At 36.2% G+C, this 27618-nt stretch overlaps 2 protein-coding genes across 7 annotated transcripts; one reads left to right on the plus strand and one right to left on the minus strand.

Annotated features, from left to right (window-relative positions):
- Window positions 1-742: 742 nt before the first annotated feature.
- On the plus strand, window positions 743-3338 carry LOC125878395 (uncharacterized). 2 transcript variants are annotated; one of them, XM_049559644.1, is made up of 2 exons: window positions 743-897; window positions 2232-3338. In XM_049559644.1, the coding sequence occupies exon 2, from the start codon at window positions 2293-2295 to the stop codon at window positions 3088-3090; it is 798 nt and encodes a 265-aa protein (XP_049415601.1). In that variant the 5' UTR covers window positions 743-897; window positions 2232-2292; the 3' UTR covers window positions 3091-3338. The 2 variants fall into 2 exon arrangements, with proteins under 2 accessions (XP_049415601.1, XP_049415608.1); XM_049559651.1 differs by having other exon boundaries at window positions 812-930.
- A 5495-nt stretch (window positions 3339-8833) lies between these two features.
- Window positions 8834-26091, minus strand: LOC125862956 (uncharacterized). 5 transcript variants are annotated; one of them, XM_049543102.1, is made up of 25 exons: window positions 25802-26091; window positions 25465-25570; window positions 19840-20195; window positions 19182-19336; window positions 18458-18694; window positions 17893-18002; window positions 17736-17813; window positions 17544-17650; window positions 16463-16557; window positions 16146-16261; window positions 15935-16038; window positions 15767-15844; window positions 15531-15609; window positions 15258-15426; window positions 14849-14919; window positions 14270-14350; window positions 14091-14161; window positions 13763-13859; window positions 13625-13684; window positions 12627-12681; window positions 12153-12553; window positions 10307-12070; window positions 9635-10207; window positions 9501-9559; window positions 8834-9324 (listed from the first exon to the last, which is right to left on the minus strand). In XM_049543102.1, the coding sequence occupies exons 3-25, from the start codon at window positions 20181-20183 to the stop codon at window positions 9129-9131; spliced, it is 5100 nt and encodes a 1699-aa protein (XP_049399059.1). In that variant the 5' UTR covers window positions 20184-20195; window positions 25465-25570; window positions 25802-26091; the 3' UTR covers window positions 8834-9128. The 5 variants fall into 5 exon arrangements, with proteins under 5 accessions (XP_049399059.1, XP_049399076.1, XP_049399043.1 ...); XM_049543119.1 differs by having other exon boundaries at window positions 15258-15420; window positions 25465-25573; XM_049543086.1 differs by having other exon boundaries at window positions 25465-25573.
- Window positions 26092-27618: the final 1527 nt, after the last annotated feature.

The raw sequence follows: 27618 nt of genomic DNA on the forward strand, positions 1-27618 counted from the left end.
ATTTTATGTCAACCCATTTTCTACTCGCCCAAATTTGACCCAACCCGCCCATTTGCCTTTACTATTTCAAACCAAGATAAAAATGACACATTTATGTATAAACATATTTCTTATTCTCTATTATCTATGTAGATATACAAATTTTGATTGTAATTAATGAAATATTTTTTAATTATAATTTAAAATTTCTTTATAAATATAAATAGATAATCTTTTAAGAAATCTTTATAAAATATATCTTTAGTTTTATTAATTATTTTTATATTAACCAAACAGGTAAGCCACTAAGATTTTCTTACCTTTTTTTTTAAAACTTATATATAAATCATCATGTTAATATTATATGAATATTTAATTTATTTTTTATTCATTTATATATAATATTGATTGAAGGAATATATACATTTTTATTTAATTACAATTTTTATAACAAATATTTAAAATAGTTTCTCTTTATAAAATAATTTTAATATTAAAATGCATTGATACTTATCTTTTTTCATAATTAGGTGCATTGATATTTGTCTTTTTTCGTAATTTGACTCTCAAAAGTATTTTTTTTAAAAAAAATAATCATACACAATGTACTTATTAATACAGTAACATTTTTCAAATGAACTAATACAAATGATTCTTTTCAAAAAACTTTTCTGAATAATTAAAAATATTTCTTAAAATAAGCCGTTTATAACAGAATCTGTATTGCCTCACACAAGTTTAAACCCGTCCGCCCCATAGCCATCCCTATAAGGATTAGGCTAGAACTTGAGGCAGGGGTATTTTGGTCCTTTACTGCGCAGCGCTCTCTCTTCTTTCTGCTGCTTCTTCTTTAATACGGTGCTTCTCACCATCAAAATTTTACATCGCCTTCGCCTTCATCTTCATCAGATTTGTTTGGTTCGTCTCTTTTATCTCTTGCCACTTATTTATGTATGTATCTTCTTCATCTTTTGGTTTACTGTTTCTGTCGGTGCTCTGTTTTTGGGTTGTGTTCTTCGTTTAATCGAATTTATTTCTTTTCTGTGCGATTTGGCGTCTTCGGATGTATTATGTGTTTGTATTTGAGAGAACTGAATATAGGGATTTTTGGTTCTTTCGGGATTTGTAATTTTGAGGTTTTGGGCCTAAAGCCGTGGCTTTTAGGGTTGAGCCGCCCGCCCTTGGATATGTATGATGCATATTATCATTGTTTACTCTGCTTTTAGGATTAAATTCTTGTTGTTGTTGTTGTTTTAATGTCGTTAATCAGATTCTTTTAATTTACTAACTAATCTACTTGAATATCTAAGCAAACATTCAATATCAATTCGTTTAGAATACCCAATACTTCCTGTGATTGATAATTTCTGTTAACTTAAGACCACTAATTAGCTGAAAAGACAAATCTTTTTTGGGTATTGCGATAGTGTATGCTAATGAATTAACTTGGGAATGCGGCATAATTTATTGATCTTTACTTGGGCATGCACTGTGCTTGGAAGAATGTAAATTGTAACAAAAATTGTGCTTACAAGAATATACTGTCATTACATTTTAGTGTTTTGGCTGGTATTTGGTTATCTTCTTAACAATTTTATCTAACTGGCCCTGGAAACTCTTTTGGAGGACCAAGCTACCACCTAAGGTAGTTTTTTTTTACCTGGATAGCTTTATATGAGGCATGTCTCACCCAGGACAACATAAAGAAAAGAAAAATCCAATTCCCAAACAGATGCTATATGTGCAAAAAAGAGGCTGAAACCCCCAGACACCTTCTTCTTCATTGTGAGGTGGCCTCAGAATTATGGAGCATGTTTTTTTGTCTCTCTGGCATCAATTGGACTACACCCCTCACTGTTAAGGATGCATATGAGAGTTGGAGTCTATGGAAAGTTGACAAAGCCATCAAGAAGACCTGGATTATGATACCTGCTTGTATTTTTTGGTGTATTTGGTTAGAGAGGAACAAGAGATGTTTTGATGGAGAGTCAACTGCTTTAGGCATTTTGAAGACTAGGTGCACTGAAAATTTGTTTAGTTGGACCAACTTGTATCCTGCTGTTAATGCAGAACAACTTCAGGATTTTACTAACTCATTAGCTCTGGCGTAGATAGTTTGTATAGTTAGCTAGAGATTTTTTTTGTAAGCTCAAATGCCATATCTTGTAAATTATGCATCTTCCTGATGCTGTTATTAATATCACTTATCTTATCAAAAATTTTTTATCTCTTTGTGCTATTCTTCTCTCCAGGTTACTGGTATAGATTAACGTAAACTCAAAAAGGGACTTCTCTTTGTTGAGAGCCAAGATTATGGCATCCTCTAAGAATGAAGAAAGTGGTGCTCAGGATGCAGCAGAAAGGATTAAGGCTGCAGCCTTGTCAGCTGCAAAAGGTTTGAGTCGTGCTCAGGCTGAGCGTGCTGCTACTGCTGCTGCTAGAAATGTCAATGCATATGGCCAAAAGGAAGAAGGACCCAGCCGATGGCAGGAAAGAAAAGAAGCAAAGAGGCAGATGTATTTAATGAGTACTGAGAAACAGGTGCGACTGGGTGAAAGGAAAGACAAGCCTTCAGGTTCCACTCCTGTTGCAGCTTCACAATGTCAGAAATGTTTCCAGGCAGGGCACTGGACTTACGAGTGCAAGAATGAGAGGGTGTACATATCACGACCATCTCGCACGCAGCAGCTGAAAAATCCCAAGTTGAGGATGAAAGTTTCAGTATCTTCTGATCTAGAAAACCCAGATATTGAGAAGGAGATGAAGAGTGAAAAACCTGTGAAGAAGAGTAAGAGGAAGCATAAGTCAGATACAGAGTCAGGGACTGATAGTGAGGCTTCAGTGTTTGAATCTGGCAGTGAGGCGTCATCAGTCACAGGGTCAGATTATTCTTCTGCGGAGAGTGACTCAAGCGACAGTTCTTCAACTGATTCAGAGGAAGAGAGGATGAGGAAGAGGAAGAACAAGAAGAAGAAGCAGCAGAAGAAGAGAAGACACCGGAAATACAGCTCAACATCTGAGTCCTCTGATTCATACTCAGATTCCGGGTCTGATTCTGAAGGGAGGACTAGCCGTAAGAAGAGCAGCAAGAGACATAGCAAAAAGCGGTGAAGCATTGAACAAGATGAGAACTCCATATGTGGTATCTGGTCCTTAAAACTTGAAAATATTCATATTTATGTTCTATTGTGATAAAAGATCTTTTGAGCGATGCACTTAAGATAACTAGGATTTTCCTGTCTCGAATGAATTATGGTTTTGTAGATTGTTATAAGCTTATGTTGTGGCTGTAGAATTCAATGTGGCAAGAGTTGTCTCTTGTATTAAATTTTTCCATGTGCTGGCTTACTCATTTACCAGCTGTTATGTGTCTATTTTTCTGTTGCTTGCTTGAAATTGTCTTACTCGTTTCACTTTCCCGGGTTGCCCTTTGCTGGGGTTGGACTTCATTGGTAAAACTTGTATCATGTGGTTTGACCGTTACTTGGTGTTAGTTGGACTTGCCTATAGAAACATTTGATGATTTAGCAGTTGGTAAGTTTTCATGATGTCTTGCATACACATATATTGTAAACATTATTCCTCAATCATTGTTCATTTGTTGAAATCCTAGACCAATTGCCATTGGTCCAAGCAACAGGTTCTCAGTTGGACAGATTCTAACTCTTATATTGTTGAGATTTATCAAAGAAAATATTGCTTGGGACGAACCAGAACATCAGGAAGTAGAATATTTTCTCTTTATCTGCATATCTTGAAAGACGGAAAAACATCTACAAATAAAGATTTCTTTTTCGATTCATCACACTCATTCAAGAATCGTCTTTGATCCAATTCAGGAGTCGATAGAACTGAACCCACATTGTTCATTTTCCAATCTTATTACTTGCTATAAATAAAAATCAAGTCCAATCACTGCTAGAATACTGAAAGATAAATAGTGAACCATGATCAACTTTGATTTCATAGAGTTGGAGGCCTCTCTCTCCATCCATCGAGTCAAGTAAGTTATTATCGCATATCTTCTTCCGCCTTTTACTCCTTTCTTCTTTTACTTTTGGGACTCTTTAAAGTTTAGGGTACTAGATATTCAATTGTTAAGCCGTTCAAAGACCTTACTCTTTATTGTTTTCCTGATTCTGTTTACAGTAACAATTACTCCCTCCGTCCCTATTTACTTGTCCATATTTCCTTTTTTAGTTGTCCCTATTTAGTTGTCCATTTTGACAAATCAAGAAAGGACAACAAATTTTTTCCTATTATACCCTTATTTACACTTCTTGAAAATTGTAAAAGTGTATGTTGTTTCCCTCCAATTTATTTCACTTGAATTCAAATAAGTGGTTGTAATTTTGAAGTGAAAAGTTGTCATAAGGGTAAAATTGTAACTTCACTGTGCTAATCATTGTTGCCTTAATCTGTGTGCCATTTCTAAAGTGGACAACTAAAAAGGGACGGAGGGAGTAGTATGGTAGTTGCCCTCTAGAGTTATGGTTAATGCTGTTGATGAGTTGTTTTCCTGTCAGCTGAGCGAGACATTACCATGCACTTCAGGATGAGACAAGTGATTTGTCATTACACTAAAGTCATCACTCCAGGTCAAATCAGTGATTTGATTTCGGACTTATAAGGCGCTTTATACTGGTCCTCCTTCAACATGTCTCGTCAAATATCTGATGCTCTAACTTAAATCTGTGAAGATCGAGGCTATGCCTATAGTTGCCCAGTATCACTGGCAAGGATAATTTATTTTCTGATATTACGTTGCATCTTGTGTTCAGTTGCAAAAAAAACGATATTTACCTCCAAGGCTTGGGCGCAATGACCCTCGTGTGTGATCATTATTATGTACTTTGTTGCGGAAGAAGTTTCATAGTATGGGTTTCGTTGTTTTTTGTATGCAGTCGAGACTATTGATTGTGCACACCATGTTTCCTTGCTCTGCATTGTAGATATCTTGGTAATGCGATGATGGCTTCTGGATTGCAGATTGCTCTTTAGAAAAATTGCAATGGTATTCTTACAATGATTTTAAATTTGAAGAGACAATACAAGCAGCACAAAAATGATTGCATCACTATGTGAGATTTGTGTTGGTGTTTTAGATTGTATAAACAAGAGAGAGATTGAAGATGCTATTGGTATTTTCATAGTAAATTTAAGGGTGGTTAAAGGTTGTTTTAGTGGGTTTCCAACGACATCAATTAAAAAAAGTTCACATGGTGTGTCGATGATTATTTTGGGTGAAAACCTGATGAAGTTTAAATTAATTATAGGTTAACTATTTTTTGTTGCCACTAGTTTATATCAATATTTTTGATATTTTAAACGCAAAAAGTGGATTTAAATATATTTTAGTTGGTTTTATGACAAATTTTTGTATCAAGCGAATAAAGCTATTTGGGGTTCGTTCAGAAGAATCAAAACTTTTGAAGAAATTTATATTTGCCTCAAATCACATAATAACTGTCGAGAACTTTGTGAATCTGCTTTTGTTAATTACAATGTCTTTCATGTACTTAGCATATTTTGGTAACCCTTGTAACAATGTCCACCAAAGGAATACTTATGTGCACTTGCTTAAGTAGAGGACAATGTCTTCACAAAATATATTGTGTTTGTTAATCATCAAAGTACATCTATACTCAATGAATTCTGCATTTTTTAATGATGACAAACACATTTACCTATATAATTCCTTTTATCATGAAAATAAAAGTTGTTCATGGTTCAGAGGCACATTAGACCCACACAAGTTGATTTCACTTATTCAGAAAATAGTATGAACTTTATACCTCGTTATCAACACAAGAACACAAGTACTCTCCATAATTTTTTCCCTTTTCACATCACCAAAAAGCTAAAAGGCTGAGATAGTTAGACATAAATGTAATAAGAAGGGCTGTTCAAAATTGATCTGTAACAGGTAAGTCAATTGCAAAATTGACTTATCGGCTTATTAGTATTGAGTTAATGGTTTTACGGTTGGTGAACGAATTAAAATTTTATACTTAACGATTTATTGGTGTAGGAATAAATCGTTAACTCGTTAAAATTCATTACGGCTTATTAGTATTGAATCTTGAATTTCAGATCGAAAGATGAAAGTTTAGGGTTTCATTGCTTCATTTAAAGAGATATCTAAATTAAGGTAGCGGGTTATTTTATATTGGTCTGATTGAGACCGAAAGGAGATATCACAATAAAATACTTTGAGATCGAAAGATAATTAGCGTAATTGAAGATGACCTAGCCTACTTATTAATGATTGATCTTGGATTGAATTGCAATAGATCGTTGAGTGTTAATTGAACCTCAAGTTTCCTCAATTCTCATACATCCCTTGCTTGATATCGTCTTTGTAGAAATCTCACATCTAGGATTAGAGAAATCAAATATTGTATTGATGAAAATAATGTTGAGTTACAACATCCTTATATAGGGAGAATTGTAGAGTCCTAAGTTAACTTTACTTAGAGTCCTATTACAATACATATTACTACTATAATAATAATAATAATAATACTAATACTAATAATAATAATAATAATAATAATAATAATAATAATAATAATAATAATAATAATAATAATGCAATTATAAATAATCTAATCCTAGTCGTAATATAATCCTAATCATAATATAATTCTAGTCGTAATATAATCCTAATTAATATAAGTAGTCTAATCCTAGTGCAACTCTAATTCTACAGCAGTGCTGTAAACTCGTCAGTCAGCTTCGTTGGACCTGTTCCTTAGACATGTTTCAATCGTCAGCTTCCTTCTTCATCAACACTTGCTGCAGACACGTCAGTTAGCTTCGTTGGACTTGTTCCTTTGACATGTTCCAATCGTCAGCAACTTCCTTCTTCAACACTCCCCCTCAAGCTAGTGAGTAGAGGAACGGTTACTCCTAGCTTGATTAGAATACACAGAAAAAAAACTTTGAATACCCAGCAAAAACTTGTTTTGTCAATGCTTCGGTATGAATGTGATGTCTAGTCGTTACTTGTGATAGTTCATCTGCAGATTGATACGAGTAGTTCCACTAGTAAAAACACTTAAGAACAATATGATTATTCCTACCACATATTTGACATGACTCAATACTATTTTTCTCCTTATTTTCACTTTGGAAACTTTTATTGTTCAGAGAACCTGGTCCATAACTGTTCTGAGAACATGTTCCTTGTCCAGCAAGCTTGAAACTTGTTTCTCTGGAGTTGATGTTGTTGTTTCCTCTTCCCCTGCCTAATATGACAGTCCTAAAGGTCTTGTATTCGAGACCTAAACCTCTAGCAAAATTAATTACTTTTGTTGCTTGAATGTAAGATTTTTCCAAGCATTCCCACATCTCCTTGGCAGTTGAGCAGCCCACAATTAGGTACATGCTTTCTTCGGTCAAGTGCCTAAGACCCAACTCCTTAGCAACACATCTTTCTCCTTCCAATCATCAATGATGCCACTATCTTTTGCATCCTTCTTAACCGCTACAACTTCCCTAGCAGTTTGCCAGTGGAACAACTACTTTTATTTGGCTCATAGATGAGATACGTTAGTTTCATCACCTAAATCAATTGAGATATTTGTGTCCTCTTTATGAGGTAGTTTGCTAGCTTAAGTTTAATGGAGCAAGCGACAAAGATTTGGTGAAGTGGGGAGGTTGACATGGTTTTGGTTGAATGGGTCATAGCAATTTTAATGTGTGGTTGAGTTTTTTTTTTTTGATCAATACTCAGAGAGCGGAAGAGCTTTTACGCTCTGATACCATGTAGAAATCTCACGTCTAGGATTAGAGAAATCAATGATTGTATTGATGAAAATATTGTTGAGTTACAACCTCCTTATATAGGGAGAATTGTAGAGTCTTAAGTTAACTATACTTAGAGTCCTATTACAATACCTATTACTACTATAATAATAATAATAATAATGCAATTATAAATAATCTAATCCTAATCGTAATATAATCCTAATCATAATACTAGTACAACTTTTACGAAATATTACTATCCATGGTTAGCTTGGATTGTCTCAGAAGACATAACGCTTTGGGATGCAAGGGAGGAAGAGTACGCTAATATGGCTCTGCAAGGCAAATAGATGCACATGTTTGAAAGATGCTTGTAGTGGAAATGCAGATGTTGAGGTGGATGTGTTGGCATACTACGAGTAATAAGATTAAGAATGAGGTTATCCAAGAGAAGGTGAGAGTGGCCTCTATGACATACAAGATGAGGGAAGCAAGACTGAGATGGTTTGAGCTTGTGCAGAAGAGGTGTGTTGATGCCTAGTGAGAAGGTGACTGTAGAAGATATGCAAAGGAGTCGAGGTAGGCCGAAGATGTATTGGAGAGATGTGATTAGACAGGACATGACACAACTTCATATTACCAAAGAGATGACTCTAGATAGAAAGGAGTGGAAGTCACGTATTAGGATAGAGAGATAGTAGAGGTGGAGAATTGTCTTGCCTTCCGAGGGTTTAGGCCTGTTAGTGTCTACCATAGTACTAGTCGTACCCTTGTAATTCTTGACATATGTTGTTAATTCTGTTATCAATTATCACACTATTTTACTGTTGTTAGTATTTTTTCTTGTAGACTTTGCATTGCTTTTCTAATAAATGCCTATGCTTTCTTCTTCTTTTATTTGGGCTTGATGCTCTTGAATTGAGGGTTTTTCAAAAACAACCTCTCTATCTCCACGATGTAGTGGTAAAATCTGCATACACTATAAACCCCAAACCCCACTTAGTGGATTTTCACTGGATTATGTTGTTGTTGTTGTTTAAGGCAGATAGATGCACATCATTAATAGATACAGATGGTAATGCATTGGTCTGGGCTAAAGATATTTCCAGTCAATGGGTTTAAACCCCAGAATTTTTAGCTTCAACGATCTTTGATCAGTTTCAGTACATTTAGATGTTAAACTAGAAATAATGAATTTGGGCTGGATAGCTCCCCTAATCTCCCCCAACCTCCTATAAAGAATCTTCAGCCTATTTTCCTGACCTAGAAGGATTTGGTATTCGTAAAAAGAAAAAGAATCAAAAAATTAGCAGCGCCAAAAATGTTATTTACAATATCGAGGGGGCCTGGACCAAGTTAAATGGGCAGTAATTTCTACAAAATTGCATCAGAAGTTGCTACAAAGATGAGAGTGTCCGTCTGAACCACTCAGACAAATGTCTCACTCTCGTTGTTAACTCGACATTTCTTCCACAATATGACTCGGCATTTGAGAGCATCACCTCAATGTCATGTTTCATTCCCTCCAGACTCCTATAGTAATTGTTCTCTAGCCTAGCCTGAATAGTTTCAAGTGACAAGGGAACAGGAAACCTGCAAATTAGTAATTTCATTAGTATGCATCATTTGACTTTTATAGGGAACTTTACATTTGGTTTGGCACAAGTATTCTGATAATCATAGATTCATAATGCACACTGCCAAGTAATGCAACTCGTCAGGGCATGAAACTAGTACAAACAGAAAATGATGAAACCAACTGGGCTTACCTGTTAATGAAGTTTGACTTGTGTGAAACCTGTCTCAATTTTTCAACCCCATAATAGTCCTGCAAGCCCAGCAAAAAACTATTGAGATGTGTGTTCTGTTAATATGAATTAGTACTGCAAGCAAATATTGTTACCTGAGCTTTATTCCCAGATTGCTCCAGCTTAGTAAACGCACTCATCAGCTTCTCTCTGGTTTCATCATCTATACGGGGTTGTTCCCATTGTGTGTCAGCATCATATAGTTCCCAAGGACTATGCTGATGAGTTTCCGATGGATCACTCTTGTATCGGACAATATACCTTTCCCAGGGGCTGTCAGGAAATTCATGAGATTTAGCTTGCACGTTTAGAATCCTACCTTCCCACCAACTCCCATCTTCCTCACCTTCATTCTTCCACCAAACTTGGCATTTGTCCCGAGAAGTCCAGTTCCTTTCTATAGCAGCATCATATCTGGTTCTTTCAACAAGAAAATCAGGGAAACCAGTCACTTCAGGCAGTGTCAACTGAAATGATTTCCCCACCACATCAGAAGCAGGATCTAAAAATTTCAGTGTCATTTTAGCACAGCTTTCTCCAGAACCTGGCCGTGTTTTGAACTCGAGGGTTTCAATCAAACAAAATTCTACTGCTCTTATTTTTCCCTTTATTGTTTTCCAGGGGCCTAAATCCCTCAAACTATTCTGACTTATGTACTCTTCATGGCCCTGTATAGATCACCAAGTGTAGATAAAGGACCAGTTTCTGTTAAGAGAAAAGAATTCTAGAAACACAAATCTTGAAAACTAATATAAATTCAAGAATACCTGTCTTAAGTATACAATTTCATCCCCTCGCTGAGGTATATACCGGGAGCCCTCCTCATGGGCTACCAACATCAACCATGAGCTTTTTGCTGCTTGGTATGATTTCTTTCTGTCTGGAGGACTAGGTTCACGGGCAGAATAGCTGGCTCTCCGTGTTCGGGTAGAACGCAACCCAACAGAACTAGCTGAACCAAGTAGCTTCTCTTCAAACGAACTTTCATCATCGTTGTTACCTGCTGTCTTTTCCACTGAGGTCCCCTCGGAACCGTCATGTGACTGCATGAATCTGTCATTGTTCTGTGCAGGATTCACATCACAAGTTGTTGGTCTTAATCTAATAGACCTAGTTCTTCGAACTCCCTCGATAACGGCCTCAGATCCCTCAGCTAGACTATGGCTCCCCACGTTTGAAGTGGTCGCTTCCATACTTCCACTGACACTTTCTCTACCACTTCTACTCCGACCAAATTTTGACCTTCTATAGACAGCAGTGAACATATCATGTGACCGCACCGGCTGTGGAGCTTGCAATTCTGTCCCAGAAGATCCACCAATATTATCTGAATCTAACTTCTTCTCATGGTCTCCATCATCTAAAGTTGGTGTTCTGCTATCTTCTTCAGTGGGGGCTTCTGAACTTAAGACCTTCTCAGTGTCCTGACATTCAGAAACTGTATCACAAGCAGTGCACCCAGAATCCTCCAATGAAGTCTTTGCATCAATCATGTCACAGTTATCAGGATGACCAAAAAGAGTCTTTGACCTAATACGCAACCTCATTGGGACAGGAGTTGCATTTTGTTTACATGGATGATCACTGTCAGTACCATCTAAAAGCTTAACATTTTCTGTCTCCTGCATAGAATCCTGACAATGATTCTCATTGACATGAATAATTCCATTGGTTTCATTTTGGATCCCTGAACAAGGAGGAACGCTGTGGTTCTCCTTTTCAAGCATTGGGTGCCCATTAACAACATTTTCTTTCAGAATGTTTCCCTCAGCAAATGAGCTAGGTCCTGTCTCAGAGCCTGATGGAAACAATTCTCCCATCCTAGAGCGCTTGGTTGAGCGGGATTTGACCCCTCCCCATTTGATGTTTCCATCTTTGCACCCTTCCAAGAGGTCCAAGTGATTTTCAATTTTTGTGGGTTGATCAATTTCACTCTTTTCTCTTATGTCACCATTAGCATCCCTCAGGTTGTAATCCTCACAGCCAAAGTAGTTTTGACTTACTTCAGCACCTTCCTCAGGGACCAAAGATGGACCAGCTAGACCAGGCTTGTAATTCATTGGAGGCCCATATTTACTTGAATCACGATTTGGCAGTTTTAGGACCAATCTCCTCCTAATTCCACCATTGAGATTAGAGTTGGGAAATGGCTGGAGCTTATTTGTTTCATCAGAGTGATCAACGCATATCTCTTTCCCCTTCGAATGTCCAAGTCGTTCACTACTTAAGGACACATCCGAATCTTCATTTCCATTGTTCGAGTCCTGAAGTGTGGACTCACTATCAGATGAATCGCTTTCTGAACCATATTCATCTTCTCCTTCAGTAGATGTCCCTGTAATTCTGGAAAACAAATGAAGGGCATTGCGAGCAGCAGCTCTCTGGGGTCTCAAAGATTTTGATGAAGACTTTTTCTTCGCTTTTCGACCATGTCTTGATTTCCTAGAGCGATTGATCCTATGAGAACTGTTGTCACACTCATCCAAGTTCTTCCTTTTTACACGCCTTCCAGAGGATGTCATAACTTCAGCCTTAACAAAGAAGCAAAAATGATTATCAAGCACTGCATATAAAAAGAAAATGCTGATGCAAAAATACATAAAAGCCTTTTACTTCTTCTTTCTGTTTCTTCCTTCTTGATCTACGAAGCGCATCATTTTGATTGTCTTCAGCCTCACTGTCTTCGTCACTATTTTCTGGATTTGCAGAAGCATCAGAACAGAAACTCCCGTGCTCTTTTCCAGAAGAATACTCCTCAGTTACATGATACTCTGAATCTGATTCATCACTTTGTATCTCAATTTCTGGTTCCCAATCCATTGCATCCACAAATCCTGGAAGTGGTTCAATCAGCATTTCCAAGTCTATGATGGGAAAAGTTTGGTACGGCTGGTCCATGTTGAAGTCTGTTCCAATAGAAAATCGGAATGACGAGGGTCTCCACTCGATTCCCAAAGCTCCTAACCGTCTTCGTTGATACATGCTCTGGTATGGCTCTGGATATGGAATCATGCCTGTCATCATATACATACATGAGACATGGGGGAAAATAATGACATTCTTTAAACAAGAATCACAATCACCAACCTGCATCACAAAGGAGATCTTGCATATTCCTCCTGTACGGAGCAAGTTGTGTTTCCTGTAAAATATTATAAATTAAGAAAAAGCATAAACAAAAGCTGCCTTCAAATTCGTAGAAGTTGGGGTTAACAGCCCCTCGGAGAGAAAATGAAATGCCAGTTTGAGATGTAATAAGTTTTAAAACTTGAAGAGATACTGTCTCAGCAAGAAAGCAGTAGTTTACAGGCACACTTATATTATCCATACAGCTTGATACAAATACAATTTATATATTAACCATTATGCACTCAGAACTTAATAGATTGGATGCATTTTATATCCCAGAGAATTAAGATACAATGCAGAAAATAGCACCCCAAAAGTAATGAAGAACAGTGCAGAATTGGAGACCATATGAAGCAGATGCTGCAAAGTATGAGCTGGCATAACAAGTACATCTCCGTGTGCCAAACTAAGAGAACAGTTTTTTTCTTTTGAATAAGTTTAAGAGAACAGTTTCTCAAGGAACATGAATCACACAAGCCACTGCAGCACTGCTAATAATAATGGTCCATGGATGGTGATACCAATGATTTACAATTTAAAACATTTATACAACGATAGATTACAATAATCAGAATGAATAATTTCAAATCTCAATTCCCAGCCAGTATTGGCGAGGATGAGTCAATGTATGAATTAGTTAAAAAGTTCACTTTAGATTATTTTGAATTAGAAAGGCGATCCGTGGAATGTGATACCAATCATTCAAATTCAAACTATGATAGACAATGACGGAGTCTAGGATATTTTCAAATGTCAATTTTCTAATCAATATCAATAAGAATAGGTGAGCCTTTAAACTTACTAAAATGTTCACTTCAAATTGTTTTGAATTAAATGGTGCAACCCTGAATCTATCTAGCACTTAATCTCGACCTTCCTTTCTTAACTTGTAGTTTCTCGAATAGGCAGCACATGAGTACAAAGACAGTTTAGTAAGGAATTGACAGACCACCAACCTGGTCAAGGACATTTCCATTTGTATCCTGAACGACAGGGCGATAATCTCCAAGAAAAAACTGTTTCAAGACATGAATCAGAAATCATTTACTAAATCCGGGATGATGCAACCAAAATACTTCTGGACTACAACAAACCTGGTCATACTTGGCATCCTGCTGGGATTCTCCTTGCCCAGTATTCAATATGTACAATTGGCCAACATCATCTGAAAGTATTATTGATGTCCCATCCCTATAAGATAGAAAGAAACATACATCAAAGCTAACAACTTGTCCGTGACTAATTAAATTTAGCATACACAAGGTGAATTGAATGTACTAAATCTGGCATCTCCTTTTCCAAGTAAAACAGCTGTATAGATTACATCCAATGTCTTTGACACACCTGATCTTGAATCTCTTGAAGTAACATCAAATGTATTGAGAAAAGCTGTAGAAAGCACAAGTAAGATCATAGACTTACGGAGAAAATTTTCCATCAACTAGCTTGAATCGCCCAATTTCGTATGTTCGAATAGGTGCACCTTCCCATATCTACAAAGTTGAAGGATTTATGTGGAATTTTGGTACTTGACTTGATGAATCATGTATATGTAAAAGAAAATTTTAGTACGAGGGGGGAGGATATCAGTTATTACTCACATCCCAGACAATTGTTTTCCCATCATAACCAGCACTCATGGCTATTCTAGGATTAGAAGGATGGACATCAAGTACATAGGTCTGCAATCACAAAGCACACACCATGAGACACAGTCCGAGCAAACAAAAGTAAATGCAATTTTGTAATCAACTCCTACATAAGTTTAATCTTATGTTCAGGCAGCTAAAATGTACTCCCTCTGTTTCAATTTGTTTGTCCTATTTTGACTTGACACAAAGTTGAAGAAAGTAAGAAGACTTTGAATCTCGTGGTCTTAAATTAAAGATATGTCAAACGTACCAAAATGCCCTTTAATCTTGTGGTCTTAAACATGTCATGTGGAAAGTTGAAATAAAGAGTTGGCAAATAAGGAAAGAGGCATTCAATTTGAAACGGACTAAAATGGAAAGTAGGACAACAAATTGTACAGAGGGAGTAATAAATAATAATATGATAAAGTGGGTCTTCAGTCCAGTTCATTTTAGTATAGGGCAGATCTTGTTCACAATCTTTGAAGGCTTGCCCATTTATGACAGCTATTATGACAAACCATTATCAAATTGCATGATATAACTTACAGATTCAGTATGACCCGTCAAAGAATGCACTAAGCTACCATCAACAGCATTCCACACGCATATTCTGCAATCTGCAAACAAACGAAGTTTCATCAGATCTCCTTAAGATAACATCTTAGGGCTTCAGCAAGAATTATAGGTGCAAAAGAAAAAGAAGAGTGAACTTAAGCCTTTGGGATGAGAACAAGCTGAAGTTATTTTATTAAAATTATTTTACAAGGAACAGTACCAAGAAGCATGGTGGAGAATCTACCAATGGGAAGTACCCAATGAAGAAATCAGGGAGAAGAACTGAAGGCAGTGACCAAGAGTTAAAAATTTAAAAAGCAGTCTAGCTGAAAGAGTTGTATTAATTCGTCAGCTAATTTAGATGCTCTTCATGTGCGGAAAATGTATAAATACATCATACCCATGATAGCAGCAAGGACAAAACGGTTATCTAAGCTCCAGACAATCATATTAACACCACGTGGAGTTGGAAGAATTCTTTGACGTGGCCCGCCTCGAGGAGGTTGAGGTGGCATTGGCGGTGGTGGAACTTTCAAATGATACGCTTTCTGCCAACGTCCACCCTTTCCCTTAAACAATGAGCATACGGTATGAGAATAATGAAACAGATTAGAACAAATCTAGATATTGCTTCGAGCTTAGAAAGAAAGCAAGGATTGAACTGGGATCTCACATGCGATCTACGTGATCTCGGGATCCATATGATTGCACTACCATCACGGGAACAAGTAACGATGTTATCATGATTAAACCTGAAACAGTAAACTTCGGTTGTCAAGCTTCTTTAACCAAAATCACAAGCAATATTTATGACGACAGAGTTATACAGTATGTAGCTAACATCACGAAAGAACAATCGTTACTCTTTCCTACTTTGTCTTTTAGTTCCTTTAATTTCCTGAGACATACCATGAGTTTTTGAACTTAGGGCCACAGTCATCCTTTGATGCATCAGTGGAGGAAAATCTGGACGCAGCAGCACAACCACTGCATTCACAAGACAAGATCATGAGCACAAGGAATGGAAACACACTTGAATTGAACGGACACATAAAACCTTGTCATGGAGCTATCAACCTGAATTGCACATAGTTTACATCATTTTCATGACCAGATAAAATCTCTATCTCATGATTAGGCTGCTCTGAATCATCAGAATTAGATTTACAAGCATTCCAGACCTGCAAGTAGATAAGATTCTCGTAAGCAGCAACATATCAGTGTCAGAAATCTACAACCACAGGGTAATGACAGTGAATAAGAGTCGGACAGAGTAATCTGTTCTTACTCTTGCACAAGTGTCTGAGCTTCCAGTTACAAAGAATGTTCCACTGTTATTGAATGCACAACAGAAGATCTGGTGGCTTTGCAAAACAGTGCTTGATGAAGGACCAGTGTTCTTCCCTACAACCATTTAGACATTTGCCATTTAAATTTGGATTCAGAATGCCGACAGGCACAATGTTGCTCGGACTCTTCAAAAATGTCAACAGGAGAGTGCCAGATCCTCCAAAAGTAATATAAACTTGGAGAAACCGACATGGATGTGGAGGCATTTTTTAAGAGTCTGAGCAACATAGCCAACAGATAAACATAGCAACTTACCAGCAACTGTTTCAGGCGGTTTGGGAATGTATAGGCGTGGATTAAACTGGGAATATCTAGCATCCCAAATCCGGCATGTTCCATCATCAGATGACCTGCGGTAATGGTAGCAGCATAGCATATATAGTAGTCAAAGAGTGACATTATACAGCATACATAGAGATAGAAAAACACATCTCCTTTTTTGCAGGTTCTCTTTGGTATACCACTTGTATACAAGAGTTTCTTCCATGAGCAATAAAAGCATACCATCATTAATAAAATTATTTTTTACCTTATGATAAAATGTTCCATGATCAATTAAAGCATGATAGAAAATCAAGTTATTTCATTGGATAAGACTCTATGTTGAGCTCGTAAGGTATCTTCACAATGTAAGACTGTCTCTACACAAAAGACTACTTGTGTTCTTAGCCATAGTGCAGATAGAGTGGGTTGAAACAGCTAACGTGACAAAGAACAAGATTTATGGAATGGGAAGGGAAAGAAAGAGATTAACCATTTGAAGTAAAACTACCAAGAATATGATAGCTTTCAGAGAAAATAATTTAAAAAACACAAACCATCCAGATGATCGGGCAGTGAAACCTTGAACGATCTCTTATGGACAAGACAACCATTAGCAAGCTCAAGTCAACTTAAAACAGCATATGCCTGGGTATTGACAGGTGAACAGTTACTTTTTCAATAATCAATAATCAACTAAGCCTCATTCCAAATCAATTAGGGTCATATGAATCCTCTATTCAGGTCAGTTACCATTTTGTTTGAACAAATAGCGTGACTAATACTTTGAAAGACACAGCTTCCTCTAGACAATCCCTCTATTAGATGTCTGAAAAATATTACAAAAGCTTTGCAAAAGTTGGAGTTATTTTCTTTAATTAGGAGACACTAGGGGTGCTTCCTTAATATCACTTCAATCTCATGTAAAGGATTACCTACAGGATGAGATCTCCTCTTCAGGGTAACATTTGAATAAAACTTTGTGCAGATACACAATTAAGAAAATGAATCAGAGATACAAAGATATTGCACACAGAACTCCACCAAAGTAGCATAGACAATCAAATGATCTTACGATAAGAGCTGATAAATAGAACTGGGTCTTGGACTAAATGCTATTGCCGTAACAGCTCCAGTATGACCACGCAACACAGAAATCGGCAGCCCATCAGGCAAGCGCCACTGTTAGAATTAAAAAAGAACACTAAGATGACCACTCAGAAAAACATATGATAGGAAATCATGTAACTTTGAAAAAGTATCTTACAACTCTGACGATGCAATCATTTGAAGCAGAAGCTACTAAAGTGTTGTTGGAATTGACAGCTAGGTCCGTGATATCACCCTGAAAGAAAAACAATAATAGTGAACTCAAAAGATAGAAGATTAGGAGATGAATCAAGATAGCTATAGAAACAACTTACTTCATGCCCACGACAGCTGGCCAAGCAATATGCTGTTTCCATTGACCAAATCTTTACAAGTCGGTCATCTGAGCCAGTTATAACATATCTCCCAGACCGATCAAATATTGCTGCAGTCAATATTCCACTTAATTATTCAATTGAATCAATGAATAAATTGACAGAATGCCTAATTAAAACAAAGCTTAATTAACTAAATTACTCAATGGGTCAAGCCCAAAATAAGAAGCGAACATAAACCCACCTTGACCAGATGAAAACTGAAAAAATTCATAACTCTACATAACAGCAAAAGCAGAATGATGATTATCAAAATAAAGCTACTTTATGATTACCCAGTGTTAAAAATTACACACACACCATGTAGCAAAGTTTGCGAACAGTATCGTCAAAATGGGACCACTACTTACTTTTGCTTAAGGGTAAACATTCAGACAAAGTAAGAAGTTACACATGAAGTTATATAACTCAAGTCTTAGGGCACTCAGCCACTCAGAAAGATAGTTATCATTGAGTCCACAGAGGCGATGATATAAAAATAAGACATGCAAACCAAAGAAGTTACCACAATAAACTGCGTTCCTATGTCCTCGAACTTTTTTAATATTTTGCATTTTCTGCACCATAGTGGATGGTTTTGCAATGGCATAACACGCCGCACGGATAGATGGTGCACGATGGTGTTTAGAAAATCCACCACCAATTTCTCTCAAACTTAGTCCACGCAGCTGATCTGCTAGCATGTGTGGCCAACGTAAGTGACCTGGAGGCTTAACTTCATCATTCCTCTGATCTTGATCACCTGAGAGGAAGAGAGTTCAAGGGTAATTGAGAGCTAACAGAAAGAAGAAAGTAAAACCCTCTACCACTCTGGGATTCATCAAGTGGTGCATAATGGTTCTTGTCAAGAAGGACATGAAACTACCCCCCCCCCCCCCCCCCCTCCATTCGCCAGTTTTGGCACCTAATGTTTACTAGGCAGGATTCTACTAATAATATTACTCTATAGGACTTCTGCAAAACCCAGAAAAACAAGTTTAAACTATAATGTGACACATTCTCCATTAACTAACTTTAAATCATTATTGTTTCCTTCAACGTATTTAAATCACTGTGACTAATCTAATACAAATCAAATAAATATTTAAGCTTTGTGCTCATTCAATCTGCTTCACATGAAATGACACAGATGGAATCTTAATATTTACGACATCGAAATTCACAGAGCATGAAGAACTCATGAAATTTCTTGATAACCAAGTGAAGAGTAGTGAAACTAGAGAACGTACTGCTGAGAAGTGAAAAGGAACCAGTTCCTAGCAGAGTTGGAACAGCTGCTGCATTAATTGTATTGCCATCAACCATACCCAGAGGGGGGGCTTTCACACTCAACAATAATTGTTTTAAGAGCTTCACCAAGTGATCCTTTCCCACGTGAGAGTACCTAGATACATCACACACTATATAACTATGAACACAGTAAGCAGCAAACATAACTCAGGAAAGAGGGAGAGTATGATCCTAACTGCTTTCATTTTCTCAAAAGAGGATGAGGGAAGTACCAAAAGTACTGTTTATAAAAGGCTGGAGGGAAGCAAGGGATCAATAAGAGATTAACTGTCAAACAAAAACAACATTTACAATAAACCAGATGATTTTCTTTTATCTGCAATTTGTACAAATGGCTTCATTCTTGAATCAAAACAACTGAATGACCTCAGTTTTCAATAGTTTGATGCTTATCAAATATCAACAGATAAAGGCCTATCACAGAGAGTAACATCTTTCAATCTGAAAGCAATTCATAAACTGTACTTCAATGCCATTCAGAAAACATGTTACTAACATGGAGATATAAAAGAAGAAATACATGACAAGAGATTGGTTAAAGAGGAATTGATAAGTCATATATCCTTGGCATTTGATGAATTTGGGAGCAAAGGTTACCTTTCCACCAATCTATTGTAACTTAATGGGAAAGACCTCCCATCATCATTTTCGTCACCACTTGGTGCTCCACTCCTTGAATACCAAGCATGGTATCTACGGGGTAAAAGTTGATGCTCCAGAAGCTCATTCCAGAATTGCCCATAAGTTCTGTGACATGGCCCAGCTGATAGGAAATGCATAATCAAAAAATAGACCTCACCCATGTCGATGTCCACATCAGCCTCTGTTGATCTTTGTGGATCAGATGGCTGAGAATTTTGATTAGCCTTTCCAGATATGTTCAATGATTTCATACTTCCAGATGGTGCATCACAAGGGAGAATATACTTCCGAAAAGACATGTCCACTATAACCTAATATATATATATGATACATTCATCAAAATCCTTTCCAAAATATGATGTCAGGAAAATGAAGAATAAAACAAATAAAAGAAAGAAACGCTGAATTATCACATCACTTTATAACTTGCTGCAGAGATGCCATGTACAGTTGAAATTGCAATTTTCTTGCACATGCTTGAGAGGAGACTCTATTACAGAATAAATGAGGAAAGGAACAGAAGTTGATCCCATTGTTAATTAACACTCAGCAGGGTGAATTGCCATCCCTGGGACAAGTTTAGAAATGGAGAAACCTCTTCTTTTAACGGCAATAATCTGTAACGCAGTTACACAGTTCATCATATCTAGACCATGTTGTCTCTTTACCCATAGCAAGAGTGTATTCGAGTCTTGTTAGAATATTAATAGGTTTATACAATCCTATTAGAATAGGAATATGTTTATACAATCCTATAAGAATAGGAATAGGTTTATACAATCCTATTAGAATAGGAATAGGAATAGAAATAGAAATAGGAATACTAAATAGTATCCTACTTGGTAAAAGATTGTATTCTAGGGTCTATAAATAGGGTCTCAATGTAATAATGTAGACACAACAACAATTCAATAATATTCTTTTCCTATATTTCTCACATGGTATCAGAGCCTCTACGAACTTGGTAGAGAATTAAAGAGCTTCCGCTGCCCGTGGGTGGCACCCATATATGCTGCCCGTCTGGTCAACAATTATGTTAGCAAAAGTTGGTTCATCGTGTATCTTTCTGGTGATTATTTTCTCATATTTGATTTATGTAAGCACCGTGCCATCATTCTAGTGACTACTTTCTTATATCTAACTTGTAGCACCGTGCCATCTTTCCGGTGACTACTTTTTCATATTTAATTTGTGTAGCACTGTGCCATCATTCCAGTGACTACTTTTTCATATATAATTTTTGTAACACCGTTCCATCCTTCCGGTGACTACCTTTTTTTGCATATTTGATTTGCGTAGCACCATGCATCTTTCCGAACTATTTTCTCATATCTGAGTTGCATAGCATCATGTGTCTTTTTAGTGACTCCTCGGATTTGATTTGCATTATTTCATTCGTCTTTTCGGTGACTCCTCAAATCTGATTTGCGTAGGGTTGTGCCATCATTCCAACCCTACCCGTATAATTTTTCTTTTTCAGTAGGGTCGTGTCATCATTCCGACCCTACCCATATTATTTCTCTTTTTCAATGGGGTCGTTCCATCAATTCGAACTATCCTATATAATCATTTTATTTCTTAGATTGTGACCACTTTTAGCCATTAAATCTAATACTCCGGCATATGAGCATGTTTCGGGCAGTTTTTCGGTGACTTGTTTAATATTGACTGTCTATTGATTCCAACATGAACCATGTACTTTATACTAGATTTTGAGCACTTACTATGTTCGCTGCATTGTGAAGAAGTCTATATGGAGCAACCACCTAATTTTGTTGCTTAGGGGGAGTTTAGTAGCCTTGTATGTTGATTACATAAATAACTCTATGGTCTGAAACAGTTTTTGCAAGCTTGGTTTGGGAAGTTCCAACACTGTAATTTTATCACTCTGTGTTTTATTGGCATTATGCATCAAATTCAGTATTTCATGAGAAGATCAAGCACATTGAAATTTATTATCAATTTTGTGAAGTCGAGTGATCAACTCGCAGATGTCTCACCAAGCCCCTCATCAGTCCTCATGTTAATTACATTTGTAACAAGCTAGGTACATGAATTGTATGCACTAGCTTGAGGGGGAGTGTTAGAATATGAATAGGTTTATACAATCCTATGAGAATAAGAATATGTTTATACAATCCTATAAGAATAGGAATAGGTTTATACAATCCTATTAGATTAGGAATAGGAATAGAAATAGAAATAGGAATACTAAATAGTATCCTACTTGGTAAAAGATTGTATTCTAGGGTCTATAAATAGGGTCTCAATGTAATAATGTAGACACAACAACAATTCAATAATATTCTTTTTTTCCTATATTTCTCACAAGTCTACACATAATCTAAAAGAACCACACTAGAGCTAAGGGAAAGGAAAGTGAATTTTGACTGAAATTCTGGAACAATTTGTTTCTTTTTTGATAAATCTAAAACTATAGAACCCACACTCAAGTTGGAAAACTAATGTGGGAAAGATAAACATAATTTGGTTTATTATCCACAAGGACCAAGTCTGAAGAACCTGGGATTCCCAGGAAAACATGAACATCATATCTAGGAATAAGTATATGAGTAAGAACACTAAAGGAGAGCCTTGGACAAATTTAACATCAGCCATGATGTACTTTTGTTCCATGGTAATTTTTTAATCATGTTCTAGGCAGCCTGAGTAAATTAAAGAGGTTTCAGTGTTTGTAGTTCAAACCTACGTCCAGAGACAAGTTTTTGTGGTCGAATTCTAGATACGTTGAAGTCAAGTGGAAACCTTAAATATAGTTAAAATGACAAGCTTGATCCACTTACTGTCAAATGAAAGAGATTTTTTTTCAGGCACCCAATGGTTGCTCTTAATTTTGGCTTGATTGGCTATTTGGCCATGATCCATAGCAATCAATCAATCAACTATCCTCAACCTCAAACTACAATCAGTGTCAACTGTAAGAATCATCTATATCAATTGATGTTTCTACTTTTGATAATTGATAGGGTCCATTGATGTATTCAGGTCCATTTCATTCTAATACTGAATAGTAGTGTTTTAAGGCAGATTTGTGTTCTCCAAATCACCCACTTATCCCTACACGGAAACGAGCCTCTAACTAGACTAAAAGATTCTGACTGAAACTGCACTAATGTAAGTGAACAACAATATCTAATTCAAATTCTTAGCCCCTATTAGTTGGTAACGACTCTATGGATCTTCTACTTCCATTATTTTCAAGTCCTATCCAGACTCATGTTGATTTTTGAGGAATTGTAGGCTTTGTGATACCCGACACCTTGTTTATTACATTTAACCACCATGTTGTCGTACCTAAGGACTGGTGTTTGGAGACGGTGTTTGTATGTTTCCATAGAACATGGACAACCTATCTCAGACTATTTTTTCTCATTTTATCTTCCATAAGTGCTAATAGCACCCTCTGTCATATGTCATCGTTTCTGATCTTGTCCAATCACGTAGGACCAAACATCTATCTTAAAATCAATATCTTTTTTTTTGATAAAGAAAATCAATATCTTTACAACATTTACCTTTATGAATATATTGGATTGGCCAACTTAAGAGGCCCAATATTCACTCGTATGATAATATCGAATTTCCCAACCATTTAATAGAACTTACCTTTCAATTTGTCAGACATATTTTGCATAGTACGTCTCCATTTAAGCTAATCATAATAAATTTTTCGCATTCATCTTCACCTATTATATCATTCATCTAAATGATTGAGTCTTGGATTTTAAATAGTCTATTAAGCACAATCATGCATCATCCTATCTAATTTCACTTCACCTACATTGTTCTTACGAAAGCTTAACTTTCCATGTATATAAATCTACATGGCATAGACCCAAACTGGTTCTTTATTACCTATTGTAATGAACCCTAGTTTCTATTCACTCTTCCCCATTTTATTTTTGCACAATTAGGAAGAAAGGTGCATAGTTGGATGGACTAAGGATCATATTCATTTTATTGATAAATGGTCATATTAAGTTTTTTGATAAAGGGTCATACTCATAAATGAAAGCGCAAGAGATAAGTTCTCAGGCATCATTTGGGTTGAAAAAACTAATAAAGAGTGAGAGATAACGAATTTGGTCAATCTCTGCAAGGGGGGAAGGTTCTTAGAAGTTAGAACCACTTTTGTACAAATCTTTCACTAGCCTTGACGTACACTTGTTGAATGGGTGCGATAAGCATGTGGATACTTTGTTCTGATCCTTCAAAACATTGTTTCTTAGATACTCAAAAAATGTTGTCGGTCGAGTGTCGGATTCTCCAAATGTAAAAACATTTTTTGAGGATCCGACACGAATGCGGCGGCATATCTTTTTTCTTTTTTTAAGAAAGTAACCGTGAATGCGGAGGTATTTTTGGAGGATCCGGGCAACAAAGCTTCAAAGGCCACTAATAATTAGCAAAGAATTTGATATAGCCATACCCAATCCTTGCACACACCCTTATCCGGTACGTACATCAAACGAATTTGTGTAACATAGCTTAGAAGAGAACAAAGATCATATTTATAAGCTAAAGCAGAAGAGGTCAGCTTCAGAGGCTTCATTTGGGATGAAGAAACGAAAAGAAAAGGAAAGGTGGAAAACAACTATAGAGGCTTCGAAACTGACTGGATAAGTATGAATAAGGCATTAATAAATTCTTGAAGTATCTCTATTATTTTTTTTATTCAATTGTTGAGTGTACATTACAATTGTACTAACAATTTCCTAAACAAACTATTTTAATCTATAAATCACAAAGATAGGTTTTATATTCATTCTACCTATACTAGCACATTATGGAGTCAGTAAATGGGAGGTAGTGCGTCATGAATTAAACATTTGACAAACCTACACTTGACTTAAATATTTCAGGAGAAATCTTAACAGTTAAAGCACTTCCATGATTCGACAAGACCAAGATCATGGTCAACCAAGGAAGTGCAATCTCCGCTTTTTGACCTAAAGAAACAAATATGGACTACAAGCATCAACCTCTGTTCAACCTGTTCTTCTAGTTCTTAGAAGAAAGGTGTTTTGGAAGGAAAGTAAACCATGTCTTATCTTCATAGTTTGTGTTTTACTGTTAAATTTATTTTCCCCAATGAATCAAACTATGCCTCAATCCGAAACTGGTTATGCTTGACTATATGATTCCTATATATCCATTCACTTTTCAGGACCATCACAATACTAAATTTATTTACAGCAACAAGGTTTTAATATGTTTCCACTTCCCAAAGATGATACTCATAATAACACCATTCCCCTTTAACAGAAAATCAAAAAGACAATGAAAAACAACATTAATAGACTAAATCATAAGAAGTTGACATCCAGTAACAGAATAGCATTAGGCACTCCTTCCCTCTTCCAACTTATCTTCATGAAACCCTAATATATACTGAAACCAAAATAACCTAATTCAAGATGTTCTATTCTATATTTTGTTCCAATAATATTGATCTTAGCACCACATGTACATATATAAGAAACACAGACAAAGTACAAAAATTCATCCAATAACTTTGAAATAAAACAAAAAACAAAACCAACAGCAAATAGATTGAACCTTTTATATTCTCTGAGCAAATTAACCAGATGGGCAATCACCAGAAGCTAGAAACTCGGCCACAAGTTTCTTCAAAAACATTGAACAACCACAACCCATACGAATTCTACTGTAGCATTGAAACAAAAAGAAATTCAAGTTATTTACACTTCACACCCCATTAAAGTAGAAAAATAAACCGACAGTATTGCAAGTAATAGCCCAATTTGAGATCTCATAAACCTACATGCAAAAGAAAAAAAAAGAGTCCCAATTTTGAGTACAACCTCAACAAGAGCAAAATACCCTCTATTTCTACCCTACATTCCCCAAAATTGGAAACTAAATTCTCACCTACAATACAGTGCTCCTGTCCCTGTTGAACCCACCGCGGTTTGTTTGTAGAGTAGAATTTCAGCAAAAAAGAAAAATGGAGATCGAAGGAGAATGAGTTGTTTATAGTTTCTCCAAAATTGAAAAAGAGAGAATTTTGATAAAGAAGAAAAAGAAAACAAAGTGGGTTTTAGATATGGAGGAGGGAGCTCTAATATTTTGGGTTGAAGAAGCTCTGTGTAGTCTTTGGTTTTGTAGGAAAGAGAAGAGAAGAGGGTGAGAGAAGGATGTGTGAAGAACACAGTAGTAGAGAGAGAAAGAAGGGGAACAAAAAGGGGTTAGAGTTAGCAATTTATATCTTTATGCCTTTCTTCAAAATAAATAAAACAAAAAAAAGATAAATTATGTGAGAAATTTTATCATAAATAAATAATACATACTTTCTACCTAAGTAAATATTAAAATAATATTATAGATGCTTTTATGAATTTTCAGTTTTGATTTTGGTTAAGTTTTATTTAGTTTTTCCCTGTGAAAAAAACAATTACAGTGTACTTTGCTTTATTTTTTTTTATTAATATTGAATATTGAAAATAGTGTTTCTATTTAAAAAAATCCATTTGTTTTCCTTTTACATCTCTTTAAAAGTTGAAATCAAATATAACGGTTTTTGCAGTTGACAAGGTTGGGTTAGAGTTCCCTTTTTCTTCTTATATATATTTTTTTCTTGTGAGGGTCTAATTGGTTAAAGAAAAGTGTGCTTCTATTCTTCCAATGTTGTTAATGTTTGTACAGCATTTGACATTGATTTTGTGGGTCAGCTAGCATGAGACTTTTTGTTACTAAACCTTTTTTAGATTTGTTGAAGTGATGGCAACTCTCAACAATTTCTCTCCCAAAATAAAAAATAAAAAATTTCAAAGAAATAAGTTTTTTAATTTAAAAGGAAGTAAATCAAACTCTAATCAAACGAAATATATCTTTACTCTTTTCATGCTAAATCTCATATTTGCTTAATCATACGCCATGGTGGAAGTTGACGATCAATCATTGATGGTGATTGATCAGGCAATTCACATTGATTCCACAATCCACTCCCACCCCCTCAATTCTTCGGAACATGCTATTCTTATAGTTTTACCTAATTCAGTGAACAGTTATGCATCCTTGGTACAACCCTCGTCCCTCAATGAGACCTCTTAAGCAAAAATGTCAACATAGATTCGATCCTAATATAGCTAATAAATTTCGTTGATGGAGTCCCAATTGTGAAGTGGACTAAATCTGAAGTATCGCGAACGAAAACGATAGAAAATTTGGAATACATTGTCATTGGTAAAAATTCTTATGGTTGGCCAAGTTGTTTAATGTTGTTCTCAAGATGGTGAAAATGCTTGAAGCATCGTGATAGAGTACTATGATTTTGTTGTACAAGAAGAAGGGTGGAATTCAGAATTGCAACAAATATAGGGATATCAAGTTGTTAAGCCACACTATGAAGGCTTGGAAGAAGGTGGTAGAGATGAGAGTGAGGACCAGTTCAAAGTTATGCAAGAATGCTTGACTACAGAAGCCATTTAACTTGTAAGAGGACTGATGGAGTAGTATTGGAAGTGAAAAAAAAACTTACACATGATGTTCATCGACTTCGAAAAGGCTTACGATAAAGTTTCTAGGGGAGTCATATGGAGGATCTTGGAGGCTAGAGGTGTGCATATGGAGTACATTAGGCTGATTAAGGGCATGTATGATGGAGCGAAGACCCAAGTACGGACAGTGGGAGGAGACTCAGAGCATTTTCTTATGTTGATAGGGTTGCACCAAGGTTTAACCCTTAGCCCA

The sequence above is a fragment of the Solanum stenotomum genome, chromosome 1, assembly GCF_019186545.1.
Source record: "Solanum stenotomum isolate F172 chromosome 1, ASM1918654v1, whole genome shotgun sequence".
Taxonomy (NCBI): Eukaryota; Viridiplantae; Streptophyta; class Magnoliopsida; order Solanales; family Solanaceae; genus Solanum; species Solanum stenotomum.